Here is a 19,632-nt window from a genome sequence, read left to right on the forward strand (position 1 = left end):
GGCAGTAAACAACATGGCAATGGATGCAGTGTTTTTGCCTGCTGTTCCTGGGACTCCAAAGCACAAGAGAGGGGAGAGAGCATCCTAAATCAAGAAACAAGATCTCCCCCCGGTCTGTTGGGAGCAGGGATTTTGTGGTGGAGTAGTTCTAGATGCAGGAGTACATTTGGAGTCAGCTGCAGGACCTCTTGGGCTCGTCCCTGCTTCATGTTCCTCCGGACCAGGACCCCCTACCCCCTTTTGAAGAGAATAAAGACACCTAAGCTGCTTTAACATCTCAGTCTATATATCATAAGGGCACAGAAACATATGTATTGCTTGTGCGCCCGTGTCCGTGTGTTTTTTGTTATAATGTAGTAGTTACAAGTATGTTTTGGTACATTCTGTATGCCTGGTTCCTCCCTGCCACCCGATTTAGAAGAAGCAGCAGAGAAGTGGTTTGTCCTTATCTACTTTTCCTAATTTTGGGATTAAGGGAAAGGGCACTATTTTTTTTTTTTTAAGTTGGTGAAGGGGTACCATTCCAAGGGGTGGATTATTATTGCCATCCTTAAGGGGCAAAGCAGGAGTGGCAGTCAGCTGACACAAGGGGTTGAAAGAATTTCCCTTTGTTGGGTCACTAGGGTGCCCAAAAGTTCTGTCTCATGCCTGAGCTCAGTGAAATATCCTTGATGCTTCTAGTTTGTCATGTGGGGAACCATCAGAGTTATTATTTCAGGTCAGATTTTTGTTTGCGGTTACGCTGCAGGATGCAAGGCCCATTTCTTGATACCCTTGCCGGGCAGCTGCGGCAGATCTTTAACATGTTAACACTTGTATGTGTGGTTTCAAACAGATGCCAAGGTAAGTACCCATGGTGAGTCTGCCTGACAGCAACTCAATGCATGTTAACGTTGAGATTGGTTTATTTAAACAGATTCCAAGGAAAACACCTGTAGCAGGGGCTGTATTCACCATGCTCAGCATCAACACTAAACAGGTCTCTATCTCTGTGCAAGCAGTGGAGCAAAACCAGGATTGGATTAGCCTGTTTGGAGGACCTGGGCTGAGATGGCAACAGGTCATTAGATACATGTAGGGCAGCCCAAGTACTATATTGTGCAGCAGGCAATGTATGATAGGGTCACATAGACACATTCTGCCAGTGGGCATTAAAACAAGGCTCAGCTCCAGCTGTGGTGTATGTACTTGCATCCAGACTATGGCCATGTTAAGGGCTGAGGGAATGTATTTGTGTTCCCGCACCCTTTGACCCTTTATGGCTGCAGTGTCAAGGCATTGCTTTTGTATCCCAATGTTTTGTCCCTCTGCAGCCACAGTAGGGGATGAGGGGCTGTGTTTGTGTTCCAGTGGTTTGGCCTGTTCAGCCACGATAGGAGTGAGCTGTGCTCGAATTCTCCATGGAAAGGCAGACAAACAGCCCCACATCTTGGTGATGTCATCCAGCGGCACCAAGTCGGGATAAAGGTCGCTCAAGCACAGTACTTTCTAGAATTTCATACTGGTCATGCACCACCCCACTGGAGCCTTTGCTGCCGTGCGCTACTCCTCAATCCGCTTTTTTTCCACTTGGGAAAAAACTGCTCTTTCACACTGCCACTGTGATTGGTTAGAAAATCTGTTTTCCATTTGCAGACAAGTTAAAAAAATGAAGGATTAAAAACAGTAGGTAGCTTAAAAAAATATATGGAAAAGAAAAGCAAATATAACAGCAAGCCTCAGATGATAAAATACCTTTTAAATTATGTGATCAATGTAACTAAAAATATTGGTACATGATTTGCACAAGTTTTTCCCGTACTGCTTGGGTCCAGATCACAACTCTGAGAACTGTAGGCCATGTGGAAAAATGTCCTCAAGACCCTGGATATATCTATCAAGAATTAAAGCTAAAATATGAAGTCCTGAAACACCCCCAAAAAAAGTGACAAGACTGAGGAACTTAAGAAAAGATCTGATCCAGTTTCAGCAAAACGTACACATAAGGAGTGCCATAGAGTCGACAAGTTACCTGACAATGAAATTTTGGAGATTTCGTTGAGGTCTACGTATAGCACTGACACGTCACTATGTAAGATGACCCATGGCGCTGAAACTAGACTAGCGCCAAACTCCGCAGGCACAGCAACAGGGGGATGGCACAGAGAACTTCATGGCACTATGCACCAATGTCAATTTATTAATTTTATGTATTTTAAAATAATTCTATACCGCATGCTCCAAGAAAAGCACAGCGGTTTACAAAAAAATAATATACATAATAAAAAGTACAGTTTCCCAAGAAACTCATAACTTTAACGAAACAAGTTTTACATATATACCAAAACAAAGAAGAAAAAGTGCTGTTATTACTGCGTAACAAAAGTGCCAACTGATTGATTTATTTATTTTTTCCATCATGTTTATTAGAGAGTTTGTTATAACAAGTACGTGCAACAACAAGAAGAATATAAAGCGCACAACCTGCATTACATGTACAAAATAGTCTTCGATGTCGTCGATGTTGTCCCATTTCCAAAGAGCAGCTACCGAGTGTTGTGAGGCGATCGCACGCGACCGGGCCCCCCTACCTCTTCCATGCAGCCCGTCCCAAGTCTCCTTCCCGGTGGTCCACGGCGCATGGGCTGCGGCGCGACGGCAGCTTCCCTCCGAGGAGCAGCGTCAGAAGAACCGCGGCTGGCCCCGCCTCTTAAAGGTGCCGGGACGCGGAATAGAGGCCGGCCCCGGAAGATGACATCATCAGGGAGGGGAATTTAAACGCCCTTAGTGAAGGTTTGGATGCCTTCACAACAGGTCCTGGTGGTTAGTTGTGTCTTTGAGCTGCTTCGTTTCCTGGTTTGACTCCTGCCTAGCCTTTGACCCTGCTGTTTGCCTGCCGCCTGCCTAGACCCCGGATTGGACTTTGACTCTGTTTGCCTGTCGCCTGCCTAGACCCCGGATTGGACTTAGACTCTGCTGTTTGCCTGCCGCCTCCCTAGACCCCGGATTGGACTTTGACCCTGCTGTTTGCCTGCCGCCTGCCTAGACCCCGGATTGGACTTTGACCCTGCTGTTTTGCCTGCCGCCTGCCTAGACCCCGGATTGGACTTTGACCCTGCTGTTTACGTGCCGCCTGCCTAGAGCCCAGATTGGACTTTGACCCTGCTGTGTGTCTGCCGCCTGCCTCGACCCCTGCCGGGTACCTGTCCCTGGCCTGAACCCGGATCACGCTGTGGCCTAGCTGAGGTCACTGAGGGATTGGCTGTTCCGGGATTTCCACCTTCCGGAGGCGAAGTTCACCAAGGTCCCGCAGGTGGGTGTTCTCTCGCCCCGGGTCAAGGGTCCACTAGCATAACAGATTGTGAAGGCCATGGACCCGGTGGATCTGTCCGGGCTTCAGGCTATACCAGGCCTCACCCAACACCCGATGCAGCAACGACAGCAGCAACAGCAACTGAGTCTGGAGGCACTAACCGCCACTGTGGATAGATTGGTTCGGCATCTGGATTCTACCCACGGAGCCAAAGCAGCTGCTCCAGCGTCTCCCCTTCCGAGTACCTCAGCCTCGGTTTCGCACTTGTCTGCACCGCCTCGTTTTTCCGGGGAGGCTAAAGTATGTCGAGGATTCCTGAATCAATGCTTCATCCGATTTTCACTACAAGGACAGCAATTCCCCAAGTTTGGCCAGATAAGTTAGGGGCATTTTGGGGGCGTAACTGGGAGGAATTAAGTTAGCTGGCCATCTCTGATATTCAGAGTTAGCCGGATAACTTAGCTGGCTAGGTCTGATCATGCTGTAGAGCTGGCCTAAAGTTAGCTAGATAAAGTTAGCTGGCTAACTTAAAGATAGCCGGCTATATTCAACAGTGTAGCTGCACTATTGAATATGCCTCTAAAGTTAGCCTGATAAGTTTATCTAGCTAAATTTACTATCCAAACTTTGACTGAATATGGGCTTCAATATTTCTACAACCCATGCAGAAGGTACAATCCATACCTTTATTATAGGCAATGTCCACTAGTTATCTAGCAACTTCAACCAATGCAACAGAGCGAACCTCAGTCTAAAGATTATGTACAACAGAAAGAACAGCAGCAACCTTCTTTGAGGGAACCTTCTGGTCTTTCACAACTCAACCCCTGGCCACACATTCCAGAAGAAGGAAAACTCAAATGTGTCAATGAATTTTGGTCCCAGATAACATCAGGCCAATGGGTTTTAAGCATAGCATCCAAGGGGTTATAGGATAAATTTCCAGAATATACCTCAAGACAAGCCACAGAGTTGTCACCAACATCCAACAAAACATCTGGAGATTCTGGCTAGCGAAATTCAACACTTTAATGAAATTCAGGCCATAGAACCAGTTCCCCTTATGCAAAGGGGGAGGGGTTTCTATTCAAGGTATTTCTTAATCCCAAAGAAATCAGGTGATTATTAATCCATATTAGATCCACAGGATCTCAACAAATTCTTAAAGAATGAGAAGTTTTGCATGAACACGTTAGCAACTATATTCCTCCTATTCAACAAGGAGACTGGTTCACTTCTATAGATTTAAAGGATACTTATCTGCACATTGCCATTTGTCATCAACATCGGAAGTATCTATGGTTTCTGTTTCAACTACACCACTATCAATACAAAGTCTTGCCTTTTGGTCTTGCAGCTGCCCAGAGAACCTTCACAAAATACCTAGTTGTAGTAGCAGCACATCTGCGGAAAATCAACCTGATGATTTTTCCATATTTAGATGATTAGTTGGTATCCAGCATGACCTACAGACCTTCAAACAGAGATGTGACTCAGGTGATATTAACAATGTAGCAGCTCTGATTCCTGATCAATTTCAAAAAGTCGAGTCTGACACTATCTCGTCACATAGAATTCAGAGGAGCTCGACTAAATATGATGACAGGAAAAGCTTATTTAGCTCGACAAAGAACCTTAAAGTTGAAACAGTAAGTTCAGATTCTAATAGTAAAAAAATGAGCAACAGCTCGCAACCTTTTGAGAATGCTTGGGCACATGGCATCAACAATTCATGTATCACCAGATGTAATATGCTCAATGACATTTGAAAAGTCAATGGAATCACTATACCCAACCACTGGAACATCACATACACATAACAGGTGTCGCTTGCCTGGTGGGAACTGGAAGAGAACACCTATGCTGGGCTGATCATTCATACTCCAAATTATCAAATACTAATAACCACTGATGTATCTCCCAAAGGTTGGGGAGCACATTGCAACATCTGTACTCACTGGAGCTCAGGGCAATTCACAATGCACTTCAAGTATTCAAGCCATAGATACAAGGCAAATCAGTCTACATTCAGTCAGCCAAGTTGCAATGTTCTTTATAAATAAACAAGAAGGAATAGGATCCCTACCACTGTGTCGAGAAATGGTGTCTGTTTGGAAATGGGCAGTTACCAGAAACATTACCATTTCAGTAATATACAGTACATACCAGGCAAGGACAATATCCTGGCAGATGCTTTGAGTTGTCAGCTAGAGTCATACGAATGGTCCCTCCATCATTTGATAATGGAATGGGGCAGGCAGAAGTCCGAGGCGGAAGGCCCTCCGAAGAGCGGATAGCCAAAGACAGGAAGAGCCCCGAGGAGCGAGTGCCCGGAACATCTCACGCCAAGGAAGCAGGAACTGGAACCAGAGATTTGTTAAGAACGCTGTGGATTCAGTAATGAGGGAACTCATTGCCAAGTCGTAAGTAGGCAGGGCCAGCCGGCTTAAGAGTCCTTGAGAAATGACGTCATCCGAGGGGGACGCCCCGAGGTTCCAGCCATGACATGCATAAGACTGGCCTGGTAGTGCGCGCGCCTAAGGAACTCCAAGGGCAAGATGGCAATCAGCAGCGTCCATACCGACCACGGAGACCTGGGAACCAGGGCGTACAGGCCGGTGATAGCTGGCGGAGGCCGCAAGTCAACCCAAAAGGTGTCAGTGTAGTCAAGCAAGAGGTGAGCAACAGCGGTCGCAGTTGTCTGCGACCAAAGGGCATAACACCATGAACCATATGAAAAGAAACCAAGATTGCAAAACCCTCTCATAATTAAGTTTATAAAACCTCTGCGATACCTCCTACACCACACTGGGATTTGAATCTCGATCAGTTAATGAAGCCACCGTTTGAACCACTGCAAACCTGTGACCTAAATACTTACTTGGAGGATTCTGTTCCTAAATACAATAACATTGGCCAGGCAAGTAAGTGAGCTACATGCATTAGTAGACTACATTCCTAATACTCAAATACATGAGTATAAAGTAGTCTTACAGACCCATCCAGTTTTTGACAAAGATAGTCTCCAAACTATCACGCTGCTATGTTTCATTCAAGAGGAAAACACATCAACTGGAGAACGATCTCTACATTTATTAGACTGCAAAAGAGCGACAAACTTTATTTAGCCAGACCGCCACCATTCCAAAAGACGACAGAACTGTTCATCAATTTTCAGGCACATTAATTAGGCATGCCCGTACAGAAACAGAAGTGTATTCAGTTCAGTTACAAATCTTTACAAGAACCATCTTGAAGCATAACAGCTCACTAGTTAAGGGCAGTGATTGCTTCAACAGCATTTACTAATAATGTACCAATTCAGGAAATGTGCAAAGCTGCCACTTGGTCAACTTTTCACACTTTTACCAAACAAACGATCATCAAAGGTTGATATCTTCGGTCATGCAGTTTTAAAAACTTCAAACTAAAAAAAACCCCATAAAAGAAAAAAAAAAGAGAAACTTACCGCAGTAAAAAAAGAAAAAGAAAGAAAAGTAAAAAAGAGCTGACTGTAATGAGATCCTACAAAGTTCTTAACATTACAATTCTTAACTGGGAAGTCCACGGATGGCGGGTTGTTTGTTCGCTTTGTCTCCGGAGAAAGCAAATTTGCTTACTTGTAACAAGTGTTCTCCGTGGATAATAGGACACATAGCCACACATACCCTTCCACCTTTCCCCTATTTTAAACTAACTAGGGAAGGGACGATGCGGCGCATCCTCTGTACTAAACTCTCTAGAAAGTACTGAGCATGATAAACCAAGTATTCCGACTCGTTACCGTCAGATGACAGCGCTCAGATGTGTGGCCGTTGGTCCTGTTGACCACGGAGAACAACTGTTACAGATAAGCAATGTCATTGTTTGGCTCTGTGTAGCCGCAGAAGTGGCAAATATGCTATGTTCGCTTTCCAGCATTATTTGTCCCTTTGCGACTGCCGAGGCGCTGTGTTCGCTTTCCAATGCTGTTTGTCCCTCCGCAGCTGCGGTAGTGGCCGAGGCGCTGCGCTCGCGTTCGGAGCAGGTTGCCCCGTGCTACTCCTGTAGGGTCAGGACTCTGCGTTCTCAAGCCGGCATTGTTTGTCCCTCTGCGGGCGTGGTAGGTGCCGGAGGAGCTGCAGGGTCGCGGGAGCGGAATGGGACATTTGCTCCGTTATTATTGTTGAGAGGAGCCAGGGGCGACCGCTGTTCTGTGTGCGGTCTGTGTACAGGGAGGTAGAAGCGCCGCAGGCTCCGCGTTTCCCTCCCTGTCTGGCCCCGGGGGCAGAGCAGCCACTCCCTGCCTGTCACTGGGACCCTTATCCATGTAAGCCTGGCAGCTCCCAGAAGAAGCCACCGCCATGAAGAAGGACGTCCGGATCCTGCTGGTGGGAGAACGTGAGTATGAGGAATTGGGGTCACCCTGGGGTAGCTCCACTCTCGGCCTAGCCTCTTCCCGCTGATCCGGGCTCAGTTTTCTCCTGCGTTGGGTCTGTGGATAGTCCGTTTGCCCATATCTCTAAATTCCAAAAAAATGCATGTAGGTGAAGAAGAGGCTAGCTGTTATTTAAGCTGTAAATTTAAAAAGTGATGAATTTCTTCCAATTCATGATTGTGAAACTTCTCATTTGAACTGTCTGAAATATCCTTTAGATCACTACAACACTACTTTGTCCAAATCTTTCAGCATACTACAGCTTTTACACCTTGAGACCATCTTTCGGAAAAGGCAGAATATCAGATGTTCATAAATAATAATAATTTATTCTAAGGAACTTTCCCCATATTCTGCCTTTCTTGGGCAGATATACGACCTGTGTTTGTATGCAGTAGCATTACTGTTCACATAGCCCTGTACAGTTCATTGAGGTTTTTTGTCTCACCATTTTTTGTGTAGGAGGTTTAATCTTCCAGTTTGACCAGGGTCTAAACGGTTCATGTTCCCAGTTGATGGTAGAGTGTTATTCCTTCATTTTATACAGGTTCTCAGTCTCCGCCAGACTGGATGTGTGACATTAAGCATATGCGAAATATATTTTTTTAAAGGTCACTAGGTTATCAGTACAAGCACCAGGTCACCTGAGCACCTAAAATTTGGGGCTTGGCTCCTGACACAACACCCAACATAGACAGCTCTCCAGGGCCCAGCAAAAGATGCAACTGCTTTTGCCAGCAGCCCAAGAAGAGAGTGCATTGTTGCTGCTGTAGGTCTGGCACTACCAAAAGATTGTGCCAGTTTAGGTCTGGGAGGAGAGAGTACTATTACTGCCACCAGTCTGGCAAAAAACACCACCTTTACCACTGGTTCAGGGGGGAAAGCTGATACCCTCCACCCCCTTCCTGGGCCCAGCAAGAAATACCATCACAGGCCCAGGCCTAGGAGATAGTCCTAGTGAGGCAGGAAAGAGGTGGAAAGGTGAGAAAGGAGAACAAAAAAAAATTACAAAACAAGAGTAAAATAAATATATAGACAAAAAAGTAACAAAAAAAATAAATGTATTGGTGGAAGAGAGATTGAATTTTCCTTCAACTTCCAGGATTTTTAGAAAATACTTCCATCCTTGTTACTGCAGATAGAAGAATTTTTAATAACCTGATACACTAGTGTGAAAACATGAGAGATTTCTTCGTTCGGCGTTACTGAACGTGTAATCACAGCATTGATTGAGCTAGAAAGTACATAAAATGTTTTGCCTAATAACTTGCTCGGCTATGAGCTCTGCTTCATTATGTGAGTGTTTAGATGTTACGAAAATATATTAAGAACTATCACAAAGTACTCTACGCTGGCTGCGTAGAGTACTTGAACACCTTTGCTTTTGTTTAGAGTTCTTGTCAATTCAATGTATGATTAAAAACAGAAGTTGCTCTTTATTGTTGTAATCTTTCTGTGCAGGTTTTTTCTTGCAACCTTTTCTCCAGGAGGTGATCAGAGAGCCAGGATGCTGGGTCTCTAGTAATCCCCTCCATATAAGTCCTTCCACATATGTCACATACTGTAGTAATAGATGTGAACAGCTTGCAGCTAATGTTTTTTTTCCTTTGCTTCTTGAGTTTTGGTAGATTTAGTATTAACTTTGATTTGACATCAAAGAAATTTGGTAGTTATTAACCTTTAGAAGCTTGTAACAAAATGCAGTTTCTATTACCATTTCATTGAATAAATTCATGTAGTTGTTGCATTAGTCAACATTGATATGTAGAAATGAAAAAAATGTTTTAGGCAATACCTTTTAATTGAACTGTTAATGCATTTCTAATGATCTTTTGAGACCTCCATGCCCTTCAACAACATTGCTTTGACCTGATGGTGTGAATATAGCCTTCAAAAGCTTGTCAACAGTTTATGAAGTTAGTCCAATAAAATGGTATTGAGTGCAACTTGTTTTTGATTGATCTTCATTTCCATGTTAACATTCTGTTGAAATCTCCTCTACTCTCCCTGATCTACCTCTTACCCTTCTGTAAGGTTCATCTCTCTTTCTTTAGAACAGCTGCACATACAGAAACTTTTCTACCAATAGCTGTTTTTTTGCTTTCACAGCTAGAGTTGGGAAGACATCACTAATCATGTCTCTGGTCAGCGAAGAATTTCCAGATGAGGTAAACATCCAGAATATTTTAAATCTCACTGTTGTCATAGAAACCCTACTTTCTGCCTATGCGATGGTATTACCCAAGTTAATTTAATGTTTAAATTCGGAGGTGGCGGCGGTGGTGTGTGAATCATATTGTCATTTAAATGGTGAGCTTGAATTAACCCTTAAATGTTTCTTCACATTTTGAGGAAACATTTTGCTTTCGAACTCTATTGAGTTGCAGGTATATACAGGCAGTTCAGTGCCTTGGCACAGTAGTATAATTTCTAGCACTTGTCCACCTGTACTAATCTTCATATTGCTAGGGCTAATTGCTATCTGTGCTAATTTTCTTTACATGAGTTGGATTTATATATTCAGTTGTCATTAAAATTAAAACTAGGAAAATTTATTAAAGAACTGAAAACTAAATATCCTTATAGAGTGATCTAAATTTGTTGTCCTCCTTAGCTTATTTGAAATGGATAATCAAAAGCATTACCTGGTGGGAAGATGCATGCATGTATGTATGTATACTGTTGTACTATAGGTCCCCAAAAGCAAGAAGGTAGGCGATCTGTAGACAGACTCAAAATGTAACACCAAAGAAGCATTTTGAGGAAGTGAGAGCAGTGTTTTTATGGAAGAGAGTGTTGTCTATGGAGCTAGGCTCTGACTACTTTCCTTGGCTAGGGCTCAAACTGTCTTTTCTAAGAATGTCTCAGTTTAGTGCTTTGAGGGGTGAGTTTAAAGTACTCCTAAAGTTTGTCTGTGCTTCTGAGAAACTTTTCACACTTGACCTAGTTTTGTTTGAGACACCCTCAGGTGCAGTTATAGATATGTGCATTCTATAACGTATGATAATTTGTTGACGATTTAACACAACTTTTATCATACCAAAATGTATGGGAAAGTGAAGGTATATAGTTTTTTCCTCTAATATTTAATATTTTAAAATACCTGATTACTTAACTGTAAGCCCTTGGCATCTGGCACTTTTTAAGAGCACCATTATGAATGTGCAGCTGTCTTTTTGCAACACTGATGAAATACAATTGCTTTGGAGGGGAGATCTCTATCTTCTCTAAGCAAATTTATATGACTGTTCCAATCTGTAAAGAAAGGAAATTGATTACAAAATGTTTGAGAATAAGGTTACAATTTAATTTTTGAAAGGCAACAACACCCTTTGTTTATTTTTTATTCCTTAGAGGATATATCTTTTTATTTATTTTTTTATTTTTTAGTATTTTCCTGTCAATAAGCAGGCTGAATTACTATTGTATGTAGGTGATGTCGTCCATTGGCATCGGACTTGTCTGTCCAAGCTAATAGAGCTTTGAGCTCTACTGAGCATGTGCGAATGTTCTCACACGGGTGTTGCCTATGATTCTCCTCAGTCATTTTTTTGTCAGAGCAGAGCATGGATGTGAACTCTCTGTCCTATATTTTTACTTAACTGAATTGAGAAGGATTTTTTTTTTTTCTTCTTATGTTGCCTCACTGCCTCTGCAGCCCTACAACAGCACTTTTCAGTGCTATAAAAATAAAACCAGCATAATGAAATGTGGCCTTCTCTTCCACCATATTTGATCAGAAGAAGAAAGCAACTATGATAAGCAGTTTCAGAAGTTTTATCTATAAGAAGATTATGTTCCTCACTGACGGCCACAAATTGTGTTGTTGATGCTTCAGCCAGAACATGACCAGAAGAAATGCTATGTCTGTTGATCTCCCAATGTTCGCATGGCACTTCATATCATGGAACTGCGTAAATCTCTTTGGAGTTGCAATAGATCCTCATCTTGCAGTGCAGCCTCGTTTGCCTTGCTGGGAAAGGAGTTGAGCAGGAGCTTCTCAAATATTTTCTCATTCACTGAGGCCGAAGCCATGGGAACAAAGACAAAGTGGCATCAATCACTTGAGCTATTGCAGCCTGCAATGACGAAACATGAACATTCTAAGCATGGTGCATTGGCACCATTGACTTGGCCGCCGTCGGTGCCGAAAGCATCAGCAACACATGTTCATCAATTCACCCAATACAACTTCCACAGAGTTGCTTTGTGCACCAACACACTCAGCACTTAGTGCTCTGATGCAGTGCAAGCCTGCGGCCTCTATATATGACCCCACAATGCACGGTGCAAGGTCCCACGGCACAGCTCTGATGCAATTGATACAATATTGTCGACCTACACCAGATTCCTTGACAAGCATCTCTAAAGACCCATCGAAGCATATCAAGGCATTCAAAGTGTTCAAATACTCTACCCCATTGAAGCCATTGACATATCCACCTCAGACTTCAATTTATCAAGTTGCTTTATCAACACAGCTCATCTTAGATTTGCAGAAGAAGGGATCAGGTTATCACTGCAGTTGCCAATAACCAACATACTCACCTGGCTTAGACTAGTGGTGGAAGGATTTCGCCTGGAGACTTCAGAACCAGTGACCTCTATAGTATCATTCACTTCTACTAGGCCCTTCGCCATGCAGCAGCCTATCCTGCTCTCAGAAGAGATGTTCCACCACCTACACCAGAACAGAGGACACATCAGTTGCTCAATCAAATTTCAATGAGGAGTTTCTTTACCTCTCTGACTAAGGAGACGAAAATGTTCCAGCTTCTCCTTTCTACTATGGCGATACCACAGACCAGAGTCCTGATATCACTTGTAGCGGTGAACTCATCATCGTAAACCTTGCTCAGGCATGCTTCATCGTCCATTATAGTGGATTCTAGCAGACCAGAGGTGTTAGGCAAGGTTGTTCCTCCTCCAAGTCAGCCAGAAGCCCCTCCTATTTCACCCTCTTTGTCACTGGAGACTCTATTGGCATATCCTTAACCCTCTTCTAGCTCCTTCAGATCATATCTTGCCACCAGAGGATATTAGCTAGTCTGAGTTTGTGGAAAAGATGAGTACTACGCAGGGCATCATTGTCCGCAAAGAGAGAGACTCCTTGCATTTCTTCAAATACTGGATACTCCAGCCAACCCAACGGCCCTTTCAGTTCACAACATACTCGGTGTTTTGCAGATGCGTATGTAGGAAACTCCCATTTCAGTCACTCCAACTAGAAAGGATCTCAAACTCAGGCTTTGGTATTTTTCAACTGCTTCACCAATCCATAGAGGTTGAATCTGTTATGAAGAAAGTGAAGAAGACACAGATTCACTCAAATTCTCCTCCTGGAAAAGATCACAAACTTCAAGAAAATATTTCGGAGTGCAATGCTATTTGCTCATGTTACCATCCACCAATTCTACATAGTGCAATACATATGACTGCATTCCTATCTGCCAAAAAACAAGGCAATTACTATTTGCAGCCACTCCTGGATGCGGAAGAGGGCATACATCAATATACAAATCCTTTGATTCCATTTCACATACCTCATCTGCCTCAATTGGGGCGAGATATATGGCCTAGCTTTGGGCAAATAACATCTGGCAGACCTCCCCTGCTTTTAAGGGACAATCTTTTCGGTGAAAAGCTCTGTGAGACAATCACTCAGATTAAAGATCAGAATGTGGCGGTGCACTCACTCTCTGGCTCCTGAACAGCGCATTCCTGCCTTATATACTGAAAGATAAATGGATGTGTGCTTTGGATCTAAAGGATGAATACACTCTCATACCCAATCACCCTTCACACTGGCACTACCTTTGCTTTCAAGTGGATACTTCCCACTACCAATATAGAATACTCCTGTTTGTCCTCTCGTTGCCCCAAAAGTCTTTACAAAATGCCTTGTGGTAGCGGTCTCCAAAATACTTTTCTATTGGCTGGATGAGTGAATTCAACACTGCTATATCTTGGCAGGACTGCAAGTCACAGACTCTGTAAAGGCTCATCAAGTGAGAGCTATGGCTGCTTCTGTTTCTCATCTTCGAGAAATATCTATTGAAGATATCTGCAAAGCTACAACTTGGTCTTCCAATCACACCTTTACATCCCGCTGTTGCCTTGATAACCTCTCCAAGACTGACAGTAAATTTGGACAAGTAGTCCTTGCAAAATCTGGTCTTGCTTAGTCCACTCTCCATAGTGAGGTCTGGGTTGCTTTACTAAGTAAATGCTCCACTGCAACCCTTAACTTGAGACTCCCTACATGTAATGGCTAACTCAGCCTGTTTAAAGAAAAAAAAAGTTTGCTTACTGTAAATGGTGTTTTCCATAGATGGCAGGATGAATTAGCCATGGCATACTCGCCCACCTCTGGGGAGTCGACTACATAGCTAGATTAGCTCTGGTATAGATTGAGGAGACTCATGAGGCATTGCCTGTGCAGGAGCTCCCACACATGCTCAGTAGAGCTCAAAGCATTCGGTGCTGCCAAATGTCATCCACACATAATGGCTAATTTATCCTTCTATCTACAGAAAACACCATTTATGATAAGCAAATGTGCTTTTTCTCCATGAATAGAAATCCATGTGACCTATAAAAATAATTCTACTGGGCATGGCGATATTAGATTGTAAGCTCCATGAACAGGGACTGTCTTTTTTTTGTGTGTTTGTGCTGTGCTACTTATGTTGTGTAGCGCTATAGGAATGTTTAGAAGTGGTATTTTTTGAGGTTTTTACACTAATTCTGTAGAGTTTTCCTGCGCATGTTTGTGTTACATTATATTACATTTTATATGATGAAGGTTCCCCCACGTGCTGAAGAAATCACCATCCCAGCTGATGTTACTCCTGAGAGAGTCCCTACGCACATAGTGGATTATTCAGGTAGTAGATTGGTCTTGACTGTTTCATTTTGGTATGCTCGGTGGTTTATAGCATGCTATAGTTGCTTTGGAACACTTGGACTTGTTCCATGTTCCTCCGCCAATGTCCTGATCTTCCAGTCTCCTCTTTCTCTCTTACTTTCTTCCTAGAGAGGTGCACTGAAGCCATAGTAAGCTAATACACATTTTTAAAGATATTATATTTGGGCAGAGCCAAGGAGTAACAACATCTAAAGCTGCAGTTACATTGATATAAGGTCTCTACAATATTCCATTCAATAGGGAAACCAACTGACTCCCTCCTCTACACTGGTAGTAATTTGACTTTTGGAGACTTTCATTTCAATTGTAGATGTATTTTAATTATGCTGCATGTAACTGCAGTGTAAAATATGCTCTGTTATAAAGAAGTATATTGTAGATGTATTTTAATTATGCTGCATGTAACTGCAGTGTAAAATATGCTCTGTTATAAAGAAGTATTTATGAATAAACATAAAATGTATCCATTATTCTAGACCAAAAGTTTTGTATACATGAATTTACTATGTTGTATGTTAAAATATTTTTGTATATTGTTTTGGACAGTCTTTGATTTGGAAGGCAGTTCATAAGATGGGAAATAAATATATTTAAATGATGATCTGACTAAAAGAGTATGGAGAACCACTCTTTCAGTTTGATTCTCTTTTAGCAAGTTGCTAAATGCCCGTGAAGGAATTCACATTTTTAAAAATCTCAGTGGCCCACTAAAAATAAAACTGGTCAAAACTAAATCGAGGAAGCAGTTGAACAGAATTGATGCCTCTCAAATGGTAGCAAATGTTGAAAGATGCAGGCTTTTGAGACTTCTGCATTTCCTGGAAATGCAGAAGTCTTTTATATTCTTGAAAGTTCAATCTTTAAACGTTTGTTTGCCTTACAAATATATGATCTCTACCCAGCTACTTTATTAATTTTCTTTTAGGTCATTTTAAAAATAATTCTCGGCAGAAAACATAGTTGAATTGTTCCCTTGCCAGAGTGCATGTGCTCAGAGAGAAGCGACCCCATGACTTCCTGTGGTTTTTCTTTTCAAATGGCTGCATGGCTGCGTGCTTAGAATCTACTGCTGCAACCAAACTTGGCTTTGAAGTTTTCTATGTTGTAGTTCTGTATGTCTAGGGAATCAGAGCATGAGATCCTATTTCTGCATTTGCACTGTTCAGTATGAGAAATAATAATAGAAAAAGCTCTTACTAATTGAAATAATTATAGGAAAGGCCAGTGCTGTCCAGATCTATCCTCAGAATTGTTTCCCTAAAAGAAAAAAAAAAGTTATGTACATGCTGCCAAAAGAAAGGTACATTTTCGTTACATTAAAAAGGTTATATAAGCATTAAGTGTTTGTCTAGAGGAATATTAAATATAAATGAGTTAGCTTTCTGTCCTCTTATGACTGGTACCAGTAATTTGTATTCTCTTCTATAGAAGCTGAGCAGACAGATGAGCAGTTGCACCATGAGATTTCCCGGGTGAGTGGGGCATTCAGGGCTGCTCTCCTATACTCTGGAGTATTTATACCCTTGACCTGAGACAGTATTGAGGTACATGTGGTCCCTTTGTACCACATGCTTCCATTTTTTTATATTCTAAGCTATAGCAAAACTTCAGGGACCCATTTCTGAATAACACCATTTCTAAATCCTAACCAGGAGATGGCATTTTTCACTGCTTTTAATGGTATAGTTATCTATACATTTAGAATGGGTTTTCACCCTACTTGTGTGCATTTTTATTTTTCTGGTTGAGTTTTTTGTAAGCTTCCTGGAACTGACTCCAGAAATAAATCTTTAACAGTGCCCCTCCACTTCCCTCGCCCCCACCCATAGAAATAACCAGTTTGGGTTTTCTGTTGTGTAATACATTCGCCATCACTTGAGGATTTGGTTTGGGTCTGATCCTTCATTAAGGAAGCGTGCCCTGTCCACAGCTGGTCCCCCCCCCCTTTGGAACTCCCTCCTTCTGGACCCTGGTTTTTAAAAAGAAGCTGAAAACATGGCTATTCAGCCAGGCCTTCGTGGAGAGATAATCCTCCCACTGTAACCCCGCTAGCTGATTCAGCTCTACTGGTTATCCATCAGCTACTCCAGTATTTCCCATTATCATGGCATTCCCCTAAGTTTATTTTGAGGTTTCATCCTATATAGCCCTATGTTTATATTATACCTCAGTATATTTCTATTGTACCAAATGTTCTTTGTTGCCTTTTTGTTCATTATACCTCATGTTCTTTGTATCCGCCTCACGGCGATTGTTCAGTTTATATGTAAACTGGTGCGATGTGTATCATATACAGGAACATCGGTATATAAAAATTAAAAATAAATAAATAAATCCTTAGTTACTGGGACTGTTCTGTAGTGAACCTTGATTGGCTGTGTCACTTTCTTGATTAATACTTTTCAGTAACAATGCCTGTTCCCCTTTCTCATCCAGAATTTTTGTTTTCTTAGGCTAATGTGATTTGTATAGTGTATGCAGTTAACAGCAAGAATTCTATTGAGAAGGTAGGCTGAACATAACTTTTATTACTCACCAACAATAAGTGTAAAAGAGTATCATGCTAAAATAGGCACCAGTCTTATTCATTTATCTAAATTGAGCCTTTGCCCGCTCACATAATGCTGACGCCAAAAGAGCTACACTGGCTTCCTGTTGAATTTCAACTAAGATTTAAGATCTTGAATCTTGTCCATCGAATTTTGTAAGGAGAATGTAGGTCATGAAACAGTTAGTGAATCTGTATTATCCATAGTGGAGATTGCACTCTGCATCTCAACAGTTTGTTAGTTATTCCCAGGGCTAAAGAGGGGCATTTACAGCAGATTTCCCATCATGCTATTTCGCAGGTCGCTCCAATGTTAAGGTTCACTATCCCTTTTGAAATGAGTTACTGTAAACGTTTTAGGAAATTATTGAAAGCATACTTGTTTAGGGATGCTTTTAAATTGTGTTATATGTACAGCTTTTATTTATATTTTTGCTGATATGTTGATTTGAAATGTTTTTTTGTGACATGATCTGCTTCAAACAATATTTTTGATAAGTGTGGATTATGATTTTTTTGTTAATAAAATTTCCCTGTACGTACCCGGATCAGTCCGGACTGCTGGGTTATGCCTTCCTTCCAGCAGATGGAGACAGAGAAAAACTTGCAAGGCGCCCTCTCTTAGACTGGTGTGCCACCTGTGATCCTTCAGTATTTCTCTGTCTCCAGCAGATGAAGGTGGCAGAACCTGCTGTCCTGATCCTTCAAAAAAAGAGAGAAAAGTTAGCCTCCAGTGAGGAAGGCCCTTGTAATTTTAATTCTACCTCTGGCTAGATCAGTTAAAAAAAAAAAAAAAAAAGTACAAGTCCTTCCAAGGGGTTGGAGCTATCCCCCTTGGTGGCAGGCACGGCTGGGGTTGGGGACCCTGAGAACCTGATTGCCCGGAGCTTGTCTTTCAGACTGGTGTGTAGGGGGATTTACCGATGGGCCGGTCCTTCCCCCTGAAAGCCCAGAGATGTTTTCATTCCTCTGGTGAGACCTAAATTAAAAAAAAAAAAAAAAAAAGATAGACCCAGAGATGTTTTATTCCTCTAGTCGTTGTGTGCAAAAAAAAGAAAAAAAAAGCACTTAGCTTTCGCAGGTCTCCGGAGGTACTATTTTTTACTTTCCCTTGTCGCAGCTCCTTCTGGTGATGCCGTGGGGATCGCGGTGTTCTGCCTGCGGGGAGCTGGCTGCGTGGCTCTCCCGCGATGGCCTCTGATCCCAATGTCTTCCTGGAGAGGGCCTTTCGGGGGCGACAGGGAGTGACAGTGGGGTGTCTTTAACGCGCTCCCGAGGTGCGGGGAAGAACCTGTCTGCTCGGAGGACTCTGCCTGCCCCGTTCCCAATCCGATGCAGATTAGTGCTTGGGGGGAGGGGATTTCCTGCTCAGCTTTCTCCGCCGAATCTCAGTCCTGAGAGCCTCAGGGCTCGGTGCCTGCTTCCCTGCGTGGTTTGGGCTTACCCCCGGGGGGTGTCTTGTCTTAAAGAGACAGCATCCGTTTTCTTCACAGTTTGTGCTTTTACTGCACAAAGCTTATCTGGAGGCAGGGTCTGATTTTAAAGCACAGGAGCCTCTGCCAGCGAAGGTCCCCAGATTTGCAGAGGGGCAGGAGACCACTAGAATTAGGATGGTCCGAGGGATTTTGGACACGTCGGGGACCCCGTTAGCTGAACAGCCGGACCTTTCATCACAAGACCCTTCCAATGTAGACGTGGATGAGGAAGTTGAAAATTCCTTCCCAGTTGAGGGAGATGATCCGCGGGTGCTAAGGTTGTTTCGGAGGGATGAGCTTGATCCTATGATCCCTCATGTACTATGGAGAAGCTCTATCCGCTACCTGAGGAGTCACTGGAGCTTCTCAAAGTTCCTAAGCTGGATGCGGCCGTATCAGCTATCACCAAGCGAACAATGATTCCGGTGGCAAGAGCAGCTGCGTTTAAGGACCCCCAAGATAGGAAGCTTGAAGTCCTTCTTAAGCGGATTTTTGAGGTGTCTGTGCTTGGCATCAGAACAGCAGTCTGCAGTAGTCTCATGCAGCAGGCAACCCTGAGATGGGTGCAACAGTTACTCACTGCTCAGGATCTTCCCCTGGAGCAGGCGGAGCATGGCGGCAGTGGCGTATACCACGGATGCCTTGTATGATCTCCTCTGTGCTTCCTCGCACACGATGGTCTCCGTGGTTTTGGCCAGGAGGCTTCTCTGGCTTCGCAACTGGTCCGCTGATGTCTCTTCCAAGTCTCAGTTGGGGGCACTTCCGTTCAAAGGAAAATTTTTTTGTTTGGAGACTATCTCGAACATCTCAAGTCCCTAGGAGACGACAAAGTGTACAAGCTTCCGGAGCACAAGCCTAGGCCTTCTAGAACATTTGGCTCATCTCGTCCCTGATTTCAGGGGCAGAGCCATTTTCATCAGAGCAGAACTCCTTCCTTTGCTCTGCGGCAGCCTTCGGCGAGGTGCCAGTCTT

General features: G+C 43.0%; 1 protein-coding gene across 5 annotated transcripts in view; it reads left to right on the top strand.

Annotated features, from left to right (window-relative positions):
• Nucleotides 1-7,227: 7,227 nt before the first annotated feature.
• RHOT1 (ras homolog family member T1) overlaps nucleotides 7,228-19,632 on the top strand; it is an 88,468-nt gene continuing 76,063 nt past the window's right edge. For 2 of the 5 annotated variants that reach the window (XM_029600725.1, XM_029600726.1), the window contains exons 1-5: nucleotides 7,600-7,672; nucleotides 9,819-9,877; nucleotides 14,515-14,596; nucleotides 16,066-16,109; nucleotides 17,091-17,144. In XM_029600725.1, coding sequence (XP_029456585.1) covers nucleotides 7,636-7,672; nucleotides 9,819-9,877; nucleotides 14,515-14,596; nucleotides 16,066-16,109; nucleotides 17,091-17,144 — 276 coding nt within the window. In that variant the 5' untranslated portion in view covers nucleotides 7,600-7,635. Of the gene's footprint in view, nucleotides 7,673-9,818; nucleotides 9,878-14,514; nucleotides 14,597-16,065; nucleotides 16,110-17,090; nucleotides 17,145-19,632 lie in introns of all 5 variants that reach the window. The other 3 variants (XM_029600724.1, XM_029600723.1, XM_029600727.1) reach the window with 3 other exon arrangements.

This window comes from Rhinatrema bivittatum, chromosome 4, assembly GCF_901001135.1.
Source record: "Rhinatrema bivittatum chromosome 4, aRhiBiv1.1, whole genome shotgun sequence".
Lineage (NCBI taxonomy): Eukaryota > Metazoa > Chordata > Amphibia > Gymnophiona > Rhinatrematidae > Rhinatrema > Rhinatrema bivittatum.